This window comes from Chinchilla lanigera, unplaced genomic scaffold (genome assembly GCF_000276665.1).
Source record: "Chinchilla lanigera isolate Chin_1 unplaced genomic scaffold, ChiLan1.0 scaffold00049, whole genome shotgun sequence".
NCBI lineage: Eukaryota > Metazoa > Chordata > Mammalia > Rodentia > Chinchillidae > Chinchilla > Chinchilla lanigera.
In genome coordinates, this window is record NW_004955450.1 from 15,304,315 (window position 1) to 15,325,061 (window position 20,747).

The following is a 20,747-nucleotide window of genomic DNA, read 5'->3' on the forward strand; positions in this document are numbered from 1 at the left end:
CAGCTCAATGCGAAGGCCCTGTGCTCCGCCCAGCGTACAGCCCAAAAAACCCCGGCAACTCACTGCAGAATTCGTTAACAATCTATAGACAAAAAGATACACCTTTCACACTGAGGTACAATTTGTGTCTCTTCACACCTCTTGTTTTAAATACGCAACTCTCACCTTTTGTAGAACATTCACCCTCCCAATTTTTATACTATCGATAAAGACTTCCTTTTAGTACTTTTAAAGTATCACTGTACATCACTATTACGGATTAAACGTATGTGTCCCCTTAAAAGTCATAGTTGCAAACCTAACCCCCAGTGTGGTGGCGTGAGGGGGGCCTTGGGAAGGTTTCAGGTCCTAAGGCGGAGCCCTCATGAAGGTGACTTGTGCCTCCAGGGAGGAGACCCAAGAGCTTGCTCCTGCTCTCCGCTGCCTGCATGCAAAGACACGAGAGGTCAGCCGCCTCCAAACCAGGACGCGGGTCTTGGATCTTGCATTTCGCAGTCTGTAGAACCGCGAGAAACAACTTCTGTCATTTAAGCCACAGCATTCATAGTAACCTGTCATAGCAGCCCACACTGCCTAAGACAACCACGATTTCAGGCTGATGAGTTCTGCCTATGGTGTAACAATTCCGTCTCATCAGGCGTCCTGATTCTGGTTATGTTTGGGCAGACGTGCTTAGCTTCACAATGTATCAGAGCCCATATAATTAGTACTCCACACTGAAGTCTTAAGTTTCTAAACTTCCTTACTACCACTTTATTATGATAGGTGGCTATGACCAGTTATAAAAAAGTGAACACTCAAACGTCCAAAGTAAATTTTTTTTCGCCAAAATTAGATTTTATTCAGTTTTCCTTCTTTGCAATGGAAATCATCTCATTTGCAAATTTGCATACTCTAAAAATATGTATAAATGGAAGAGTGCTGTCTGGTATGGCAAGAATAATCATTACATAAGATGTGTTTCAGATGTTGGAAAAACAACAAAATTACAATTGCTCTAAAACCCACTGCATTGTAAACTGTCCCAAAAAAGTCTTAGAAGAATATGTTTGTGCTGGGTGAGTGAGTCTCTGGGTTCAATCCTTAGTATTGCGGAGGGTAGGGGAAAAGGAGAGAAGGAAATAAGGAAGGAAGGAAGGGAGGGAGGAAGGAAGGAAGGAAGGAAAGAAGGAAAGAAAGAAGGAAGGAGTGAGGGAGGGAGGAAGGGAAGAAAGAAGAACAGGGATGTTTGGGGAACAATAAAGCATAAAACAACGGATGACTTTGGTTTCCCAGGTTTGCTTGTTAACAACCCTGATTACCGAAGCAGTTGTTGATTTAAGTGAATCAAAAGGAGAGTTGGTGGGAGTGTGGACTGGTGCCAGCACTGTGAAAATCAGTGTGGAGATTTCTCAAAAAAATTAGGACTGGACGTCCCATTTGACCCAGCTATTCCTCTTCTGGGTCTTTTCCCAGAAGAATTAAAAGCATCATGCCACAGTGATATCTGTGCACCCATGTTTATAGCAACGCAATTTGTCATAGCTAAATCTTGGAAACAACCCACATGCCCATCAATCAAAGAATGGATAAAAAAGATGTGGTGTTTTTATACAATGGAGTATTACTCACTATAAAGAAAGATAAACGAGGCTTTTATAGGTAAATGAATGCAACTAGAGACAATATTCATAAGTGAAATAAATCAGATCACATCAGTAAACACACTATTGTCTCCCTAGTGTGAGAAGCTGAAAGAGTAAATAAGATATCATAAATGTATATTAATTTTGGAAATACTGTCATATTTGCCCTCCAAAGTTTTTTTTCTTGCTTTTCAAAATTGTTTTAACTATTTCAAGTGTCTTGGATTTTCATATCAACTGTAGAAAAGCTTGCCAATTAAAAAAACCAGGGATTTTCCTTAGAATTAGATCATTAGATTGATTTTTCTGGAAAATTGTTACATTCAAGTGTCTCGCCTTAAAATGTATCTCTAGAAATCATCAATTTCTCTGTAATGCTCTCTAAGTTTTCTGTATGTAGGTCTTGTGAACTTTGCGGTGAGACCTATCACTACTTCACATTTTAATGCTCTTGTACACCATGTGTCTTGTTTTTATTTGTCTCTGTGAAGTGGAAGTACAGTTGCTTTTCAACAAACATTAATTTTAATTTAAAAAAAAGAAAAGAAAGATGGGTTGGGGTGAACTCAGGGAGAACCAAAGCTGGAACTAACAAGCACCACGAACAAGGTCTTCTGGAGGGACAGTCAGCTACGTAAAATTCAGAGGTGATCACAGAAAATTAAGGTTCTGGAAAATCTCCGCAGCAGCAAAGCAGGGGAGGTAAAGAAGTCCAGTTCTGGAATTTCATCCCCGGCTTTCGTCTCCGCACTGCCACTGACCGGCACTGAGCTCTCCGGCCTCTCCCAAGTCTATCCGGAAAGGATGCCCTTGGCAGAGAGGACCTCAGAGTCTCTTACGTCCTTGCTACTAGCAGCGCTACACCCGGCACCAGCCTAACCTGAGCACTTATTTACTTGCTAAACGCCTGTATGGTCCAGGATGGCATCAGGCATGCAGCAGCGTGCTCCTGCCGTGGCAGCGCTCAGAGGCGGGCTCTGAGGAGGTGGCCGGCACGGGAACAGCATCCTGCTGAACAGATCGGGGCCTTCTAGGAAGACCAGGGTCAGGCAGGCCACACCCCGCTACCTTCCTGCCACTCGAGGACACAGAACGTGCCCTTCCGTCCTGGGGCACACAGCCAGCAGGCACACCAGCACCAGAGGCCTGGGCAGGGCACTTCCTGCTCTTTATAAATTATTCATGCCCAGGTGTTTTATTTAACGGCACAATGGAGCGGAGCAGCCCTCATAGCGTTCTGCTCCCCATGCTGGGACTGGCAATGAAAGAAGTGAGGCACAGCTGTTCATGTGGAAAAACTCACAACCTATTGGAGTGAATGGACTTGTAAAGACAAGGTCAGGTTTGTTCAGCAAACGCCATAGTAACACAAAAAGCAATGTAGACTATTACTTCACATTGCACACAAAAATCAGCTCCAAGCGGATCTCAAATTTAAAAGTAGGAAGTAAAAGTTCCGAACAGGGCAAAAAACCCATTGTGATCTTGTGCTAATAAGCAAAGAATTTTACGGCACAACAACAAAAGCATAAGCTATAAAAGAAAAAAAAAACTAGTAAAATGGACTTCCTTAAAATTAAAACCCAAGAAAAAAATAAATAAAATTAAATTAAAACTCGGACTGTGAGTGCATCTTAGTGATGGGGTTTTTGTGTAGCATGTGTAAGACCCTAGATTCAACCCCTAGCACTACTGAACAGATTAAAAACTTTTGTACTTCAAAGGCTAACACTAGGGAAATGAAAATGTAAGCCACAGAATAGGAGAAAACACTTGTAAGTCATGTATCTAATACAGGACTCGTATCTAACCTATATAAGAAACTGGTAGCAATTCTGAATAATACAGCAGGGCTGGGGATGTAGCTCAGCGGCACAAGTGCCTGCCCAGGAAGTGCAAGGTCCTGAGTTCAATTTCTGGTACCAAGAAAAAAAGAAAAAAAACCTGAATAATAAGGGAAACAACCCAATGAAACAACCCAAATTAAAATGGATTTTAATGCGTGCTACAACATGGATGAACTTGGACAATATTGGACGAATAGTGTATGATGACCCTACATGACGTCATTACAATATGCAAATTCACAGAGACAGAAAAGCAGCAGCGAGGTTACAAAGGCTGGAGGAGAGCGAAGTAGGAGGCATTGCCTGATGCTGCTGGGACGACAAAGATGTTTAGAAACGAGCAGGAGTGACCACCGACATCGTCCGTGGGTGCGATGGATTATACATTTAGAAAAATGGTTAACACGGGAACCTTCCACACACCCGCGATGAAAAATGGGCAGAAAACTGGACTCAACATTTCACCACAGACTTACAAATGACCGTCCCACACACCCGAAAAGGCACTCAACGTGTCAGTCACTGGAGAACTGCAAAGGTGGGCCATGGGGCGCCAGCACACACGCGCTGATGTGACACTGGTTAAACACAGGGCTGCAGGTGCAGCGCAGCCTCACAGCAGGGGGCCTGGTGGGTAAGCGGCCTGGATTCCCTCGGCGCTGCACGGAAAAATGCACCTCGATACTATGTCAGAGTGGGGGAGGCGGTGGAGACACCGGAACGCTCACACACTGCTGGCGGACTGTAAAATGAACAGCCAGCTTGCAACCCTGCTTTGTAAAATTAAACACCAGCTCACTGGAAGACCAGCAATTCCACTCCTAGAGAGTCATCCAAGAGAAATGAAAGCCTTCTCCACATCGAAGACTTGCACACAAAAATGTTCACAGCAACTTTAATGATAATGACTACAAACTGGACACAACCCAAACGTCCATCAACTAATAGATGGATAAACACAAGGTGGTCTATTCACACAAGAGCACACTACTCAGATATAAAAAAAAGGAACCTGATGCATTTGAGGGTATGGCTGAACCCCAAAGAAGTTATGTTCAGTGACAGAAGCCAGAGGCGAAGGACTTCTGCATGGATGATTCCATTTATAGGGAGTGCCCCGAAAAGACAAATTTATAAAGACAGACAGTAGATGAGTGGCTGGGGTCGAAGGACAGCTTGTGCGGGTTTTATGGGGTGGATGGCAAACTCCTAAAATGGAATTGTGTTGAAGGTTGCACAACTGTATAAATCTACCAAAAAGCACTTAATTGTATAATTACAGTTGGTGAATTATTGCGGTATTTCAGTTATCTCTCATTAAGACTTTTTAAAAATTTACAAATCTGGCATAATAAAAAAGAAATGATCAAATTTCAGGAAGCACAATTAAGACACAATCCCCATGACTGGAAACAGGGTTTCTTTGCTCTGGGTGTGTATTTTCTATTCGTTATTTAATACTTCCGTGTGAACGGTATCACCACGATGCAGCAATGAAAGCTCAGCCCTGAGCGATCTCAAGCTTTCTGAACGAAACTGCATGGGTCCTGTGATTGTTCAGAGAACAGCAGTAAATTTATAGACTCTAGCTGGGGATGTAGCTCAGCGGCACAAGTGCCTGCCTGGCAAGTGCAAGGTCCTGAGTTCGATTCCCTGTACAGAAAAACAATTTTTTTTAAAAACCAGACTATGCTAAATTAGTAATACTGGCCTTTTCCTGGGCCCGTTTCTGAGCAAAACAGCAATAAAGAGAAGCGTGCGAAGCAATTCAAATACCCAGCCTACCTGAGTAATAAACTGTTTCGTACAAATCATGATGGCCTAGAAACATTTAATCTGGAGCAGCAGAGGCCGACCTAGTAATTGATTGAATAGCTGTCTTCAAAGAAGTACAGGGTTTCCCAGAAAACTTCTGACTTGTTCTCGCTCTCTCCATGGAGAGCCAAACACACCATGGTGATTTAATAATCAGCAAGGTACACTTAGAATAAATACCAACGACACTGATGGGAACTACAGTCAAATCCCGGAAGCGATTTAGGGTACCGGCGCGAGCTGCCTGCTTGGCCATCGGTAAGACCAGCAATACAGCTCGAGTGGGACACGCCCGCCCCGCACACACCTTACCTCGATGTCCCGGTTCAGCTGCTTCACGATGGCCGTTATGTTTCGGATGTGCTCCTCTAGGAACAGCCTGGCCAGCCGGTCTCCGCCCCCTTTGTTCTGCATTTTCTGCAAGCTGCTGACAATGTCATCCTTGATCCGGAAGGCGTGCTCCACCAGGGCAGCGGTGGTCTTCTCGTGGCAGAGGATCCTGTCTTCCAGCTGCTCCACCAGGCTCACGGAGGAGTAGGGGGCCATGCTCAGCGACTGGCTGTGGCGGGGCATGGTTCGAACCCGCCTGCGGAAGGGACCGACTTACCAAGGGCGTTTGTCGGGAGGAGAAGAATTTTACATCCAGATTCAAGACTTTGCAGAGAAGGAAATAGAGTCTGTCTACCCCTGCGAGCTACACAGGGTTGGAGCCAGGGATTCTGCCCCAAAGTGAGGCACACAGATCTACTGGTTCTTGCGCCCACAGACCAGTGTGCCAGCAGCAGCTCCAGCCCTCTAAGGGCAGGAGGCTGGCAGAATCGGGCACACGAGTATGCACAGAGTGTGAGCTGAGATGTCAAGATCGAGCTGACGAAGCCTGACAGGCTGTCCCTCCTCCTCCCCCGAGGCAGTTACAGATCAGATGCCTACAGGGCCAGGCAGGTGACACAACGAAGGAAGCCCAGACGCACGAAGCCGCTGGGGAATGACTGCGCGGCTCCGGAGAACTGGCAAGGTCTTTCCCCAGCTAAAGGCGCTGGGACTCTGCTGCACCCATGAATGACCAACTGCAAACGCGGGTTCGTTTTTCCAAATCATCTGGTATTTCAAAACAGCTAGAATTTAGACTTGCGTGGAAATTGCCTTATTTTTAAAAGCCAACAACCCATCGAGGTTCACGTCAGCCATGTGAGGTACTTTTGTGAGCCTCTGTCCTGCAGACTCTGATTTGCAACTTCGGATTTAAGAGGGCTAACGGGAACATTTTAAACTAAGAAGGTGAGCTCAGGCCTCCAGAGTTTAAGTTCAAGGCTACCGTAGGGCTTCCAGGAACTCTCACTTCTGGGGTGGACACACTGGCTCCACAACATGGTACAAATCGGAAGCCAGGAGAGGGCAGAGAGTAATACTTCTCTTGCCCATGAACAAAACACTTTGTGGATCAGGTAACAGCCTGATCCACAGCCGTTTATAGCAACCCTCACCCCCACTGCCACCCTCATGCGGCTGGTGGAAAGGAAAAGTGTACCTTAGATGCATATTTTCCTTGTATTATACCTTTCTTCGGTGACAAGAGAAGGAAATACAGGGCTCCGTCGGGCCATTTTCTTTTTAATAATTCACATCTGTTGAAAAATAGGCACTCAATTATTTAACAGTTTACATCCAGAAGTTAAATGACCTCAAAAGTGTATTAAGTTATTAAGTGGTTCATACGGTACGCCGATACACTGATCCGATATATCGTTACGTGTGCTATTAGCTTCTTTACGAAATAAACAGCAAGTGTTTTAAAACGAGGATAAAGGAATCTAGCAAAATCAAAATGCTTCTGAAATTAATACTGCCAAGCCTTGCTGGGCAGATCCACAAGGACTGAGAAGAGACACTTCCTCACTCCCCACCTGCACTCCACTTTTCCGAAACAAAGCAGTTTCTTTAACGCATTTATTCAACTGTCCTCTGTAGAAATCGGCAGGAAACTACCTTAGTAAATTCGGTCTCAGTCAGCTCCATGGCTATTAAGAACATGTGTTTCTAAGTCGATCTAAAGTAAAGCAATGCATGATTAATGGGATCTGATTTGGAGGAACCTAGGCACTAAGACAGTGATGCTCTTCATTAAAATTTTAAAGTTTTATTATAATACGTGATCATTTATATTGCATCTTACATATGAGGAACATGTGATCATCTCAACTCATTAGAAAACTGGAGTTGTTTTCAAGGATTTTATTTCTTAAATTTCTCAATACTGCTGTTAAGTGGCTTACAACAGTCAGTGCCTGGTAACCGTGCTCTGAGTCAGAAATTAGTGCTCCTTTAGAAGCTGGATTCAGAAAGTGTTTCTGACTGACACCATTGTTTTGGCAATCATCTCTCTGGTGTTTTATTTTTAGAGCTTCAAAATGTGAACATTTCACTTTCCTAGACAAAGAACTTCAAAATTTAAACAAATTACATGTTATTGGGGGAAAAAAAAAAGAAAAACAAAAAAGGTTATTCATGCTCAACAAGCTATAATGCCCAAGTTCTTGAGTATCAAGAATACGAATTTCCGTCATTTAAGCTAAATAAAATTAGGCCACCGTGGAAAATGCTGTTATTCAGGATTGCAGAATGCCTTTACAGTGGTAAGACACCCTCGCTGAGATGCTGACCTACGAAAGAGCCCAATTAAAAAAAACATGGCAACAATCAGGGAGGTAAGACAAAACTCCCACCAATCAAAAGGACAAATAACCAACCGCAGGGTGCCAGGTTAGCTGTATGAAGTCCGGCTGAACCAGCCTGCGTTCTGCTGCAGCCACCCCTCCTGCCCTGCACTCCACGGAAACGCCTTGGCCACCTTTGCCTGCCCAAAACAGTGTGACTCACCCTTCAAGGCCCAGCAGCCCTTACACTCTCTCGAGACTTACTACAGTTACTGCTGTTAGGACATAATAATCTATGTCCCCGTTAAACTCACCCTCCTCGGGGGCAGGCTCCAGACCTCCCTAACAAGAATGATGACCCAGCGTACCCCACGCATGTTAACAGTGAGTTGCTAGCACCCCATACCAGCAATCGCAGCCGCAAAGGTTTTAGGGAAGACAGTTTAGATAAAAAGTAAAGTTCTTTCCTGAGACTGGTGTCGGGCTCTCAGTAAGGATCTGTGAATGAATGGGGCCTTTTGCCATTTCCCTCTGAAGTTTGTCTCATTCATCTGGAATTAGCCTGCCTGCCCTACGGAAGCCCAAGCAGGTCACCCTTTCAAAACAGGAGTGTGCGGCTGCTGGGTAAGGTTTGCCCAAAGCAGACCTCCCTGTTATCCAGCGCTGCAACTTTCTCCGGCGGGAAATCACACAGCGCGAGTTCACAACACCTTCACTGCGGTCTGCTCTGAGCCCGGGGACATGGCGAGGGTCTGCCCACTGGTGAGGTCTCTCAGCCCATCGGCATGCTGACTCCTTGGCAGGACAGTGGATCTGTCTTGCAGGTGAGTAAGAGTTAACAAGAAAGATGCCACGGGATCCAGTACCCGCTCAGGCATGGTTTCCGGACCTTTCCAGGGTCCATCCTGACTCATCTGTCTGAGGTCATCCTCTCCCATAAACATGTGAGGATCATCTCCGATACTGCAAATGGGTCTACAAGCTCACGGAGCAGATCTGCCTTGTGTGCTGTTCTGATTGTGCCAGGACAATAAACGATCTCCACTTTATGCTTTTTAAAAAACTGGGAGGAACTAGGAGACCGGACAGGTAGGTAAGAAAAAAAAAAAGAATGAAAAGACGTAAGAGGGCCAGGGATATAGCTCAGCAGCACAGCGCCTGCCTGGTAACCGTGAGGTTGTGAGTTTGCTTCCCTGTACCAAAAAGGAAGGAAGGAAGGAAGGAAGGAAGGAAGGAAGGAAGGAAGGAAGGAAGGAAGGAAGGAAGGAAGGGAGGGACGAAAGAAGAGAAAGTAAAATCACCAGGCATGGTACACATACCTGTAATCCTAGCTCTCTGGGAAGCTGAGGAAGGAGGATCCCAAGTTCCAGCCCAGGCTGGGCAAATTTGGGACCATAGGGAGATCCTGTCTCAAAATAAAAAAAATTTTAAAAAGGGCTGGGGATGTAGTAAAGTATAAAGGCCCTGTGTTCAACCTCCAGTACCACAAAAAAAGGAAAGAAAAAAAAATCATAACACTCCAAATATGGACTCTATATCCATAGAATTTAGGAGCTAACCCCAAAGCAAAGAGAAATGCCACTTAAATCAAGGGGTGGGGGATGCAACTCAGTGGTAGGGTGCTTGCTAGCATGCATGAGTTCCTAGGTTTAATCTCCAGAATTACAAACGTTTTAAAAAAATTGTTTGTGATAATGAGGGTTCTGCAAAGGACAAAGCAGAGGGAAGTGGGTATATATGAATATTTTAATATTTTAATGACAAAAGGAGATATTTGTGCCAACTACTATATTTTTATAAATAACATGACACCAGGTAGAAATACGACAGTATCATTCTAATATAAAATTATACATCAGAATTTAAGTCACTTAATGAGTTTAACCAATTAAAATGACAAAATTTTTGTTTGTTTGTTTGTTTTGAGACAGGGTCACACTATGTAATCCAGGCTGGCCTTGAACTCACTACGTAGCCCAGGCTGGCCTCAAACTTGCGGTGATCCTCCTGCCTCAGCCTCCCCAGTGCTGGGATTACAGGTTTGTGCCACCCTCCCAGCCTAAAATGATAATTTTTACCGGAAAACAGAACATCAATCATACAAAAATGAAGTTAGATTTTCACTTCACTATTAAAATATAGTGCTGATGTGTATGCTGAGTGTCAGATATTTTAAAAAGCCACAGGCAAAGCATTTATGAATAAAGTGGTTGTAATGTGGTAGTGGGGGGACCTATTTTCTCACAGTTTAAAATAGAGTAAGAGGAGAGAGGGCGGGGAGCAGCTGAAGGTGTGCGACAGACAGGTGGGAGGTGTTCTCAGACTGTCTGGGCCTTGGGCTCTCCCGGGAGCAGCGGGGGCTGACAGGAAGTGCTGAGATCAGGGCGGTGGGCGGGGCTTCCAGGGCGCCCGGGCGGGGTGGCGTGACACACAGCCAGACCCCAGCGGTTTCTCCTTCCCTCCCCCTTCCTGCCTCCAGCCTCTTTTCTCAAGACTCTCTCCCTGGTGTGATCACAAGTTTGAGACCAGCCTGCACTACACAGTGAGACCCTGTCTCAAAAAAAAAAAAAAAAAAGTTTTAAAAGAATGATTTGTAACACATTTTGTTTGAAGGAATGTGTCATTCTTTTGGCTTAGATCAAGTGTAAAGAAATCTGGGACATTTTAAGAAACACTTTGTCTCAAACTGAAAAATGCTTTTGGTGATTAATAAGTAAAATAGTGTTAAAATTCAGGCTCCAGGTAGAGGCCTAAAAAAGTGAAACCTGACATTCAGAAAGTTCTGAATATCAATCTACATATTCCAAAATCTCTAAGATGCTTATGCCTTTCCTTCAAAAAAAAAAAAAAAAAAAAGTAAAACCAACTTCTACACTCTGTGTGCCCCTATCATGAACACGCCTCCATGCCACCGTAGAAACACACCCACCATCGTTCTTGATACCTGTATAATATTCCACCAGATGGGTGGTGACTCCGATATGTGGAAAGTTAAGTAATACAGACTGCAAGCTACAAAGTTCAAATTAAGATGAGACTCTGATAATGGAATGTGAAAACATCAAGAAGGGATGAAACCAGTTGGATCATAAACACGACAGGAGAACCTGCCGCCACTCAGTCCCTGCCGGAACCCAGCAAACGCCACACCGGCCCGTCAGGTGGGCACTGTTCTCTATGCTAAGTGAGGAGCTACCAAGGTCAACACGTTTTTGCTGGAATGAGTAAACCTTGAAACTAGATGACCACACGGAAGTAGTTCTACAATGCTGGATTTAATCAATTGAAAGCTATTTCGACGACAGACTATTTTTTCACCCAGAAAGGGGGCTGATAATACACAGCCCATCCAGCACAGAGCAGTTTTTCTTTTTTAATTAATTTATCTTTAAAATTTTAATTTGGAGCCAAGGTCTCACTGTGTTGCCTAGGCTGGTCCTAAACTCCCAGACGCAAGCGGTCTCCCTGCCTCAGTCTCCCGAGAGACGGGGACGACAGGCACACGCCACCACCCTGGCGGTTTGCAGAGACGAAATGTATCTGTTTTTACAAGAATCTAAGACAACAGAGCGGCGGGAAGAGCCGTGGGGTGGAGGGGGCGGGGTGAGGCTCTCGGGGTATCTGAGCCGCCGGGCGGGGTTCCGCGCTGAGCAAACCCCCGTAAGCTCCCCGTGTGAACGTGTGTGAAGACAGAGCACGCAGCACTCCGCAGACAGGGCCCGCCCTCTGCCAGCTGCCCCTCGAGTTGTGGGTTCATGCACTGGATCAGCACCCCTGACAAGAATGGACCCGGCAGGTCAGGGCCTGCACCTGCTCTTCCGATGATGCGGAACACGAGAGCTAAGGTGCTCCCACCCTTGGACAGGCCGGCAAGGTCACCTCAAGACGCCCACGCGCGGGATCCTCCCGTGACTGTGACTGGGGCGGACCTGTGCGACTCGCTTCTCAACTCGAACCCAGACACCGGACGCAGGGGCAGCCGTGGTCAGCTGCGACTCGGACCCCAAACGCCAGGAGACGTCGTTCTCCTCACTAGGAATGGATCTAACTTTTTATAATCTAACTTTTAAGTCCCTTCCTAGATTTCCAAGCGGTTGTCTTGCTTAGAAAATTCTCAGAAGAGTACTGAAGAAAAGAAATTTAACAAGTTTTTCTCATACCGTTGGCTCTGTTGGCAATGACAACAAATTACAAAACAAATTTAATTTGCCACATGAGAAAATCACAAGAGGCAACGTCTCATCCCATTGGATCGTCACAAACCAACTCTGAGAAGCTTTGCTATCCACATGGACGGATGTGCAGCCTAGGAAGCCCAGACCGGATACGACCCGGGAGCACCACCGCGAAAGCAATGCTCAGCACCTCTCAAGCTGGAGAGGCACAAATCCCACAGTGCAATAACTCTACTGCTAAGAAATAGTCAGAAGAAAGAGCTCCAGCCATGCGTGGTGGTGCACGCCTGTAATCCCAGCTCTGGGGAGGCTGAGGCAGGAGGACCACAGCAAGTTCGAGGCCAGCATGGGCTACAAAGTGAATTCGAGGGCAGCGTGAACTGTGTACCGAAACCCTAACTCAAAAAGAAAAAATCTTTCTGAATATATTCATCAGGAAACATTTATAAGAATATTTAGGACAGGATTATTTCTAATACGAAAAATGTATGTGTGAAGGATGGACACATGTCCTTAGACAACTGAACATGATACATTACCTTCATTCAGTCAAACAACAAACTGTTGAAAATGAATGAATTAGAATTACAAGTCCCTAGGCAGGGTGGGACATGCTTCCTTTGCCTCTTCCTCCCAGCACTCAGGAGGCTGAAGCAGGAGGATTGCTAAGTTCAAAACTAGCCTAAACTACATAGCAAGACCCTGTCTCAAAAAAAAAAAAAGTCAAACAACAAAAAAGTAAATGTATATATTTGACCTCTTATATTTCATTTTTATTGTATCATTTAAAAAAATGAAAATTACATCTTCCTGCCCTCATTTAAAAAAAGATGAAATACGTAAAGGCCAAGCCTTGAAAGGGGAGCTGCAGGTGCAGGCAGCAAGCTCTATCTCAGTCTACACACTCTAGGACCTTAAAGTAACCACCATCCAACCTCTATCCTTCAGCATTTCACCCGTACTCAGCATGTGATCTCAACCAGATGTCAGTATTTCTATAAGTGGCTAGTGGTTAAGAATCCAGGAATAGTGGCCAGTTAAAATAGCAATGGCCATTTATAAAAGCTATCCACAGGCTTTACCAAAGGAATATCAATAGCTATTTGAAATAATGGTTGCACAGACTATGAAATAACACAGGAAGCGTTTATGCGCTTGCCAAAATGGTAATGTTTTAAAAATAAGAGGGGTTTATAGTGTTCTATAAAACCAGAATCAGGGCCTGGAAACCAGATCTTGGCCCCATGGCAGCACAAGTCAGATGCAGCCAGTATTTTAACTTACGAACTTCAAGGATGCAGCCAGTTCTCCACCAGCGCCACCACTGCCACACCCAGCTCCTTTCCTTCACCTCCTCGCAGCGAGAAGCAGCCTGATGCTGGCCTGGCTGAGACGGTGGGAGGAGGAGACCCACGGGCAAGGCCAAGGCCACCACAGCCCCGTGTGCACAGGCCACCGGCCTTCTGCCTTCCTTCCCTCCTCTGACCACCCACAGCACCCTCTTCTTCTGTGCATGGACACTTCCAGGAACTTGGGGGTACCTTTAATGCTGCCCCCACATCCTGCCTCCCCCCCGCCCCACCGCACCCCTCCCATGCAAAATTCTACAATCACTTGGCCATGTGATCGGCTGGTGTGCGACTAAACCACTTGTTTTGGTGAAAGAAGGGCTGTTCGAATGAACCCAGGGTGCCCGGTTTCCGGGTCCGATGTGTCCAGCACGCTCAGGCCAAAGGAAGGACCACGGTTAATAGCAGGGGCTGCCCCTACAATCACCGCAGGGCTCATGCTGGGGAAGCCGCTCCAAAGTACGTGCAAAGGAAATGAACACAGCACCAGCAACCAGCCCAGCCTCCTTGACAGGGGGATCACCTCTCCCTGCCCCAACCAGAACTTTAGGAAATGGTGCACAGTCCTTGGAGGAAGTATCCTGGGCTGGGATGTTTGAGCACACAGACGGCATGATGGTTCCAAGGTGGGCTGGCAGGAAGTTCAGACACATGATCAAAGAGCCCCACATGGCCCGAAGGTGTGGGGCATCCTCAGACCAAAATGGCCACACTTGCACACACCAGACCTGCAGCAGAGGGGGCCAACACTCATCTATAACACCTCTGTCTTAGTTACTTTTCTCTCATTGCTGAGACAAAATACCAACACCTGAAGTTAAAGGGAGAACAGTTTATTTAGCTCCCAGTTTGTAGAAGTTTCAGTCCATAATCAGCCACCCTGGCTGCAAGGCATCACAGAGGAGAAACAGTACATGGTGGGCAGAAGGCAGCAAAGCAACAAGGGTGGACCACAGCTCTTTCTATCTCTTATGTCTTATCCAGGCTACTTAGGGTGGGCAGCACTCATACCCTTAACCCTAGTGCCCTTGATCCTAGCATTGCTCCATGAATCAATCACACACTCTAGATCCAGCCACCTCTGAAAAAACCCCACCTCTGACTGCATGAGGCTTTGGAGGACATCTAAACATGAGGCATTACATTCTACCCCTGGCCCCGCAAAGACTCATGCATATCCCTTTATGCAAAGGGCATTTAGTCCATCTCTGAGAGTTGCCAAAGTCCTAACAGTTTCAGCACCGCTGAAAAGACCAAATCCCAAGTCTCTTCTGAGATGCAATGCAAACTCTTAGCCTCAAACCGCTCCACAAACGAAAACAAAGTTAAACACTTCCAACGTTCAATGGCACAACTTTCATTCCAAAAATTACAAACAAGAGGATGGCAAGGAACGGGAACAAAGCAAGACCAAAATCCAGCAGGGCAAACGATAATCCCACAGTTCCACTTCCCCATCCCCAGCAATCTGTGGCAAGATGTGAGCTCCAAAGGGCTTGGGTGGCTCCGCCCCCGTGGCAATTCTGGCTATGGTAGCTCCCACAGCTTCTCTCTCTTTGTACCAGGAATCAAACTCACAGCCTTGCGCTCGCCAGGCAGGTGCTGTGCCACTGAGTTACACCCCAGCCACACAGCTTCTCTCTTGGGCTGGTTTTACTCCCTCCTGGCAGCTTTCCTCAGACTTCCAGCCTCTCCAAAATTCTGGGGTCTCCACTGCACGTTCAGCTTCACACTCAGAGCTTCAACTCTGCCCTCTCAGGGGCACACTGCCTGGCCTCCCGGCCTTCTTCTGAAATCTGGGTGGAGGCCTTCCTGACCCCACAGCTCTTGCATTCTGCATGCACCTAAAACCAGTGCCATTTGGATGACACCAAGGTCTGCTGCCAGCTGGAGGAGTAGCCAGGTCTCCTTCTCTCTTGGCTGTGCGGGTTGAGTGCCTGGATCCCTGAGCACTCTGAATCCAATTCTGAGGAACAACTCCCCCAGGCCGCCGCCACTCTGGAACACGGTACTCTGGGCTCTCTTCTCAAAGTGAAGTCTTTCACCTTTGCAACTCTGAGGCTGCAGAGTCCTGTTTGTCCTTGTGATGCCCTCAGGCCACCTTTCCTATTCTCCTGTTCCTTCTCAGCAGTGGAGATCCCCTCAGCTCTATCTTTGCAGTCCACAGCTTTACTGGAGTTTCTTTTCTGGCCAAATTCACATTTTAAATCATCCTACTGGGCTCTTTACTCTTGATTCTCAACATAAATCTGGCTAAAAGCCTCCATCAGCACCCTTGCCACAACTTCAACCTTTAACTGTCTTGACATTTCTTCTGCCAGGTTAATCAATCTGCCACCCTTAATCTCAGTCCTGGCAAAGTCTCTGGACACAAGCAAAATGAAGAAAATCTTTCTGCCAAGCCATAACACAGTGTCTGGAGTCCAACAGCCAAGGAAGTCCTTCTTCCCAGAAGAAACCTCCCGAGCCTAGTCTTTACCAGCAGGGTTTCTATCAGCCTTCTGGTCTTCTGAGCTCTGACCAGAATCTCCCATACAGAACAACCAAAGGCGTTCCAGCACTAACTTTTTCAGTCGGCATCTCCAAACCTTTCCAAACGCATCCCACAAGCCATTCCCAAAGGTTCCTAAACCACACTGTCAGGTACAGTCACAGCAATGACCCCACTCCTCTGGTACCAAATTCTTTCTTACCTTTCTCTCACTGCTGAGATAAAATACCTGATACCCAAAGTTAAAGGAAGAAAGATTTATTTAGCTTGAAGTTTGCAGAGATTTCAGTCCATAACCAGCTGGCTCCAAGGCAGGGTGGCTTTGCAGAGGAGGAACAGTTCATGGTGAGCAGAAGGTAGCAAAGCAACAAGGGACAACAACAGCTCTATCTCTTATATTTCATCCATGCTACTTAGGGTGGGCAGCACTCACACCCTTAATCCTGGTGCCCTTGATCCTAGCATTACACTATGAAGCAATCTCAGCATCACACACTCTAGATCCAGCCACCTCTGAAAAAGCCCCACCTATGACTGCAGGAGGCTTTGCGGGGAAATCTAGACATAGCCTCAACATTTCTTCAGTCCTACATTAACCCAGAACTCTCTCAACCATCTTGGAAAGGGTAACACAGAGATTCCACACTAGAAGTCTTGTTATGGTAGGACCCTTAAAATAATGGAAAGAAAGAAATAAAAATGTAAATAGTGCCACTGAGTACATTTATATTCTGCTTTTCCTTTTTTTTGAGACAGGATCTTACCATGTAATCCAGGCTGACCTTGAACTCACTATGTAGTCCTGGCTGGCCTCGAACTCTTGGTGATCCTTCTGCCTCAGCCACCCCAGTGCTGGGAATTACAAGTGTGTGCCACTACAACCACTGTTGTTTTCAAAATACTTTAATAATTGCATTATTGCAATTACAAAAATTTAAATACATACTTGAAAAGGAATGAGCCAATAAACATACACACACACGCGTGTGCACACACACACACACACAAGAAATTGTTCACTTGGAGCTATCAAAATCAAGACACAGAGCTGGGTATGACAGCACTGTGATAATCCCAGTGCTGTAATCCCAGCACTCAGAAGGCTGAGGCAGGAGGCTTGCATTAAGGTTGAGGCCAGCCTGGGCTACACAGTGAGTTCAAGGCCAGCCTGAAGGTCACAGCAAGAACCTGGGTCAAAGAAGAAGAAGAAAAAAAATCAGAAACAAGCTCCGTCTGAGTTTACAGTCTACACAGCCCAGCTGTGACATATGTGCGTCAATTTCTATTCATACACAGGGCTTGAGGTACCGGTGCGCTGGCTTCCAGGTGCTAGCAGCAGTGCAGCATTCCAAAGCCTGGGTCCCAGAGAGAGTTGGACCCCTCCACAGGGCTCCAGCACAGACACTTCCACTGTCCTTTGTGAAAACAAGTTCAATTCCACTTCCCAAGACTTGCCTTCGTTCCCCTCCTCTCTGCTCCATTCCCAAAGGGAACCCCGCTAGAGGGAGGACGGTGAGGGATGACTGTGTTTGATTCATAAAATCAGGTTTCAGAACTGGGTGTGGTGGAGCATTCATGTAATCCCCGCTCTCTGGAGGCTGAAGCAGGAGGATCACTTGGAGTTTGAGGACAGACTGGGCTACATAGTGAGTTCAAGGCCAGCCTGAATTACATAATGAGACCCTCTCTCAAAAAAAAAAACAAAACAAAACCCAACTTTGTAAAAATGGATTTTAGAATGCTTGAACCATTTACAGCAGTCTTCCAGCCACAGCGGCAGTCGCTACACAACTGGAGGAACCCATTGGTTCTGAACAGACAGGTGGGCTCCCCCTATCCAGACAGAGTCACAGGCAAAGCCCTGGGGCCCAGGCACAGCTGCAGCCGCACTCCCACCCACCCCGTGCAGCGCAGAACGATGTCACCGTCTTTAGGAGAACCTCTACCAAACCAGACTGCTTTTTGTTCTCAGCTATTAATAACAGCTATTTTGAAATACTATTTAAATCTTCTATTGTTACTTGAACTTCTCCTAGATTCTGTCTGCCCGGCTGAGCTGCCTGGGGCAGCAGGGCCTCGTCCCTTGTGAATCCGTGTTCCCCTGAGGCCCAGCCATTCTCCTCTTCCGGGTCTCATAAACACGCGTTGATTTGCTTTTTTGTTTTTCTAATTTGGAAAGGCCCATCGCCTCCGTGACTGCGTTCTCCTGCCCAAGTGACTGATCCATGGCTGGCGCTCTGCGCAGCTCCAGCTGTGTGCTTGGCAGGCGGCTGGGGCCACCGCGCCGTGGGCCAGGCCCTCACACGCGCCCACACCCACACCCAAGGAGAAGTGTCTTAATATTACTTTTATCAGCAGCTATATTTGGCAACTTTTCTCTGTCGCATTAGAGAAGACACACTACCAAGTGTGGCAAAGGGAATCTGCCAAATGCAACAGCTAGAACAGAAAAAATATTAAAAGCCGGCATAAACTCCCCCCTCCGCCCCCAGACTGCAGGGCTCATCCAGGGGACAGAGGCCCGGCTCCCCGGCCCTCTGCAAGCAGGACTCCAGGTGGAAGTGCGGCTCCTGCCCACGGCGAGCGGGGCCGGGGGTTCGGAAGCCAAACCCGGGGGCCCGGACCCTCTCCCAGCGTGGTAGTCCTGGACAGACCCTTTCATTTCAAGCACCGACTGGAGCTCGGCATGTTAATTTTATGACTATTTAGAGCAAGCAGGGGAGGGACTTGAGCTCTTCCAGAGATGATTAAAAATGGGGGAAAAAGAAACCTGAAATAAACAAAAAACAAGCTGAAGGCACCAGAGGTTTCTGAATAACGTCTTCCCGGTTAAACAATTTTAAGAATTCTGTGATGCCAAAGCAGCCCCCGCACGCTGCTCCCACACAAACTCACTCCTTCTCCAAGCCAAGCTCAGATCAACACTGCAGCAGGATTTCTGCCTTCTCTCCCGCAGCGTCGTCATCCGGAGAGGTCGTCGTGGCCCGCGGGAGCACCGGGGGCACGCACGGGAGGACCGGGGGGCAGCAGGGAACGCCCAGCACCAGGCAGCCCCCCTGTGGCTCCCAGCAACCTCCGCCACCCGCGCCCTCCAAGCTGACCCCTGACCTCCAGAACCAGGGCTGCCCGCAAAGACCGAAAACTCCAGGCCCTCTGATGCCAGTCAACCAGCACCTTCCCAGCGGCTTTCCTGAGGTACCAGAGACGGGGTTAGATGCCACTAACTCACCTCATTACCACCGAGAACTGAGGGGCTGCGGGGCGCAGCTCGGTGATACGGTGCTTGCCTACCATGTGCCAGGCCCTGAGTTCAGTCCCTGGCACTGCAAAAGTAAGTAAGTAAAAAAGGCTGGAAGCACAGCTCAGTGGTAGAAGGCTTGCCTGGTATATACAGGCCCCAGGTTCAATCCCTGGTACCTCAAAAGCTAACGTATAACCAAGATCCGCTGAGCAAGGAAAAGATTCAAAGAATCGAAAATCACCTGCTTTTGAGCCAGGTGTGGTGCTGAACACCTATGATCCCAGGACTCTGGAGGCTGAGGCAGGAGGATCATTGCAAATTTGGGTCCAGCCTGAACTACATACTGAGAACCTGTCTCAAAAAAAAATCACCTGCTTTTATATTAACAACTCATAAAATACAAAACCATATCCAATAAGCAAAAACACAAAATAATATCAAGATAGGGAGAGGGAGTTATCAAGGGGAAGAGGCAGAAAGAATGAAAGAAGAAAGAAGAAAAAGCTAAGAGTGGTAGCGCATAATCCCAGCACTTGAGAGGCGAGGCAGGAGGACTACAGCAGGTTCAAGACCAGCCTGGGCAACTTAGTGAGAACCTGTCTCAAAAACAGAAAAAGGAAGACGAGAAGGAGCAAGTAGAGGGCAGAGAGACCAGCCGGAGAATGACAGGAACAGGCGGCCAGGCTGCAGCGAGGCAGCGGGCGCAGGAAGCCGCACACACAGCCGCTTGCTCGGAACGCGGAGACCCGGCCGGGCCATTTTTAACACGAGATGACCAGCTTCTCCTCTCAACTGTGCTCTTTCTTCATGTTGACACAGGCACAAAATTAAGATGTCAGCAGGGAGAATCATTTCTCCATGTCTCCAAGAACCCACTGCCTTCCTACGAGAGCCTCTTCTGAACCTCCACCTTCCTCGAAGGGCACGGCATGGGCCTCACATCTGTCCTCGCGCACTGACGCCAGCGGACAGCTCTGAGGCCCCCACGTGAGGCCCCCACGCGGCTTTGCTTCATGATTAACTGGATGCTGTGAGTCCAAGGGAGACCGTGTCAGCAAGGCACCAGCTGAGAGGGGAGGGGACCGCACCTGAAACTCCAGCACTCAGGAGGCTGAGGCAGGAGGGTCAAAGGCTGGAGGCCGGCCTGGGCTACACAGTGTCACTGGAGTGGTACACAGCAGGCAAGGCCACTGAGCTGAAGGCAGGAGCGGCTTGAGCGGGGCCATCCGGAAGGCATCCGAGGAGCAGGATCGGAGACGAGCATCTGGAGGGGTGAGCGGAGTGCACTCAGCACAGAGCGGGAGAGGGTGAGACAGGACCAGGCCCCCCTGCCCGGCGCACAGCAGACCTCGCACCGCAAGGCTGGGAGCAGGAGGCGTGACAGGAACAGGAAGGGTGTGACAGCCGAGGGACAGGGCAGGGCACACCTCGAGGCTGGACAGGCAAGAGGAGGCGCACAAGGGCAGCACCACCACGTGCCCAGTGGGGCTACAGAGAGGACAGCGGCTCGGCGGCCGCCAGGGAACTCGGGGAGCACCGCGCTGCACACG

At 47.6% G+C, this 20,747-nt stretch overlaps 1 protein-coding gene across 2 annotated transcripts in view; it reads right to left on the reverse strand.

The window, feature by feature from the left end:
- The window catches only part of Fam81a (family with sequence similarity 81, member A), a 41,800-nt gene extending 21,484 nt beyond the window's left edge, over positions 1-20,316 (reverse strand). Inside the window, exons 1-3 of one of the 2 annotated variants that reach the window (XM_013519023.1) lie at positions 20,286-20,316; positions 6,845-6,912; positions 5,600-5,873 (exon numbers count right to left, since the gene is read on the reverse strand). In XM_013519023.1, coding sequence (XP_013374477.1) covers positions 5,600-5,873; positions 6,845-6,891 — 321 coding nt within the window. In that variant the 5' untranslated portion in view covers positions 6,892-6,912; positions 20,286-20,316. Of the gene's footprint in view, positions 1-5,599; positions 5,874-6,815; positions 6,913-20,285 lie in introns of both variants that reach the window. The other variant, XM_005393833.2, reaches the window with a different exon arrangement.
- Positions 20,317-20,747: the final 431 nt, after the last annotated feature.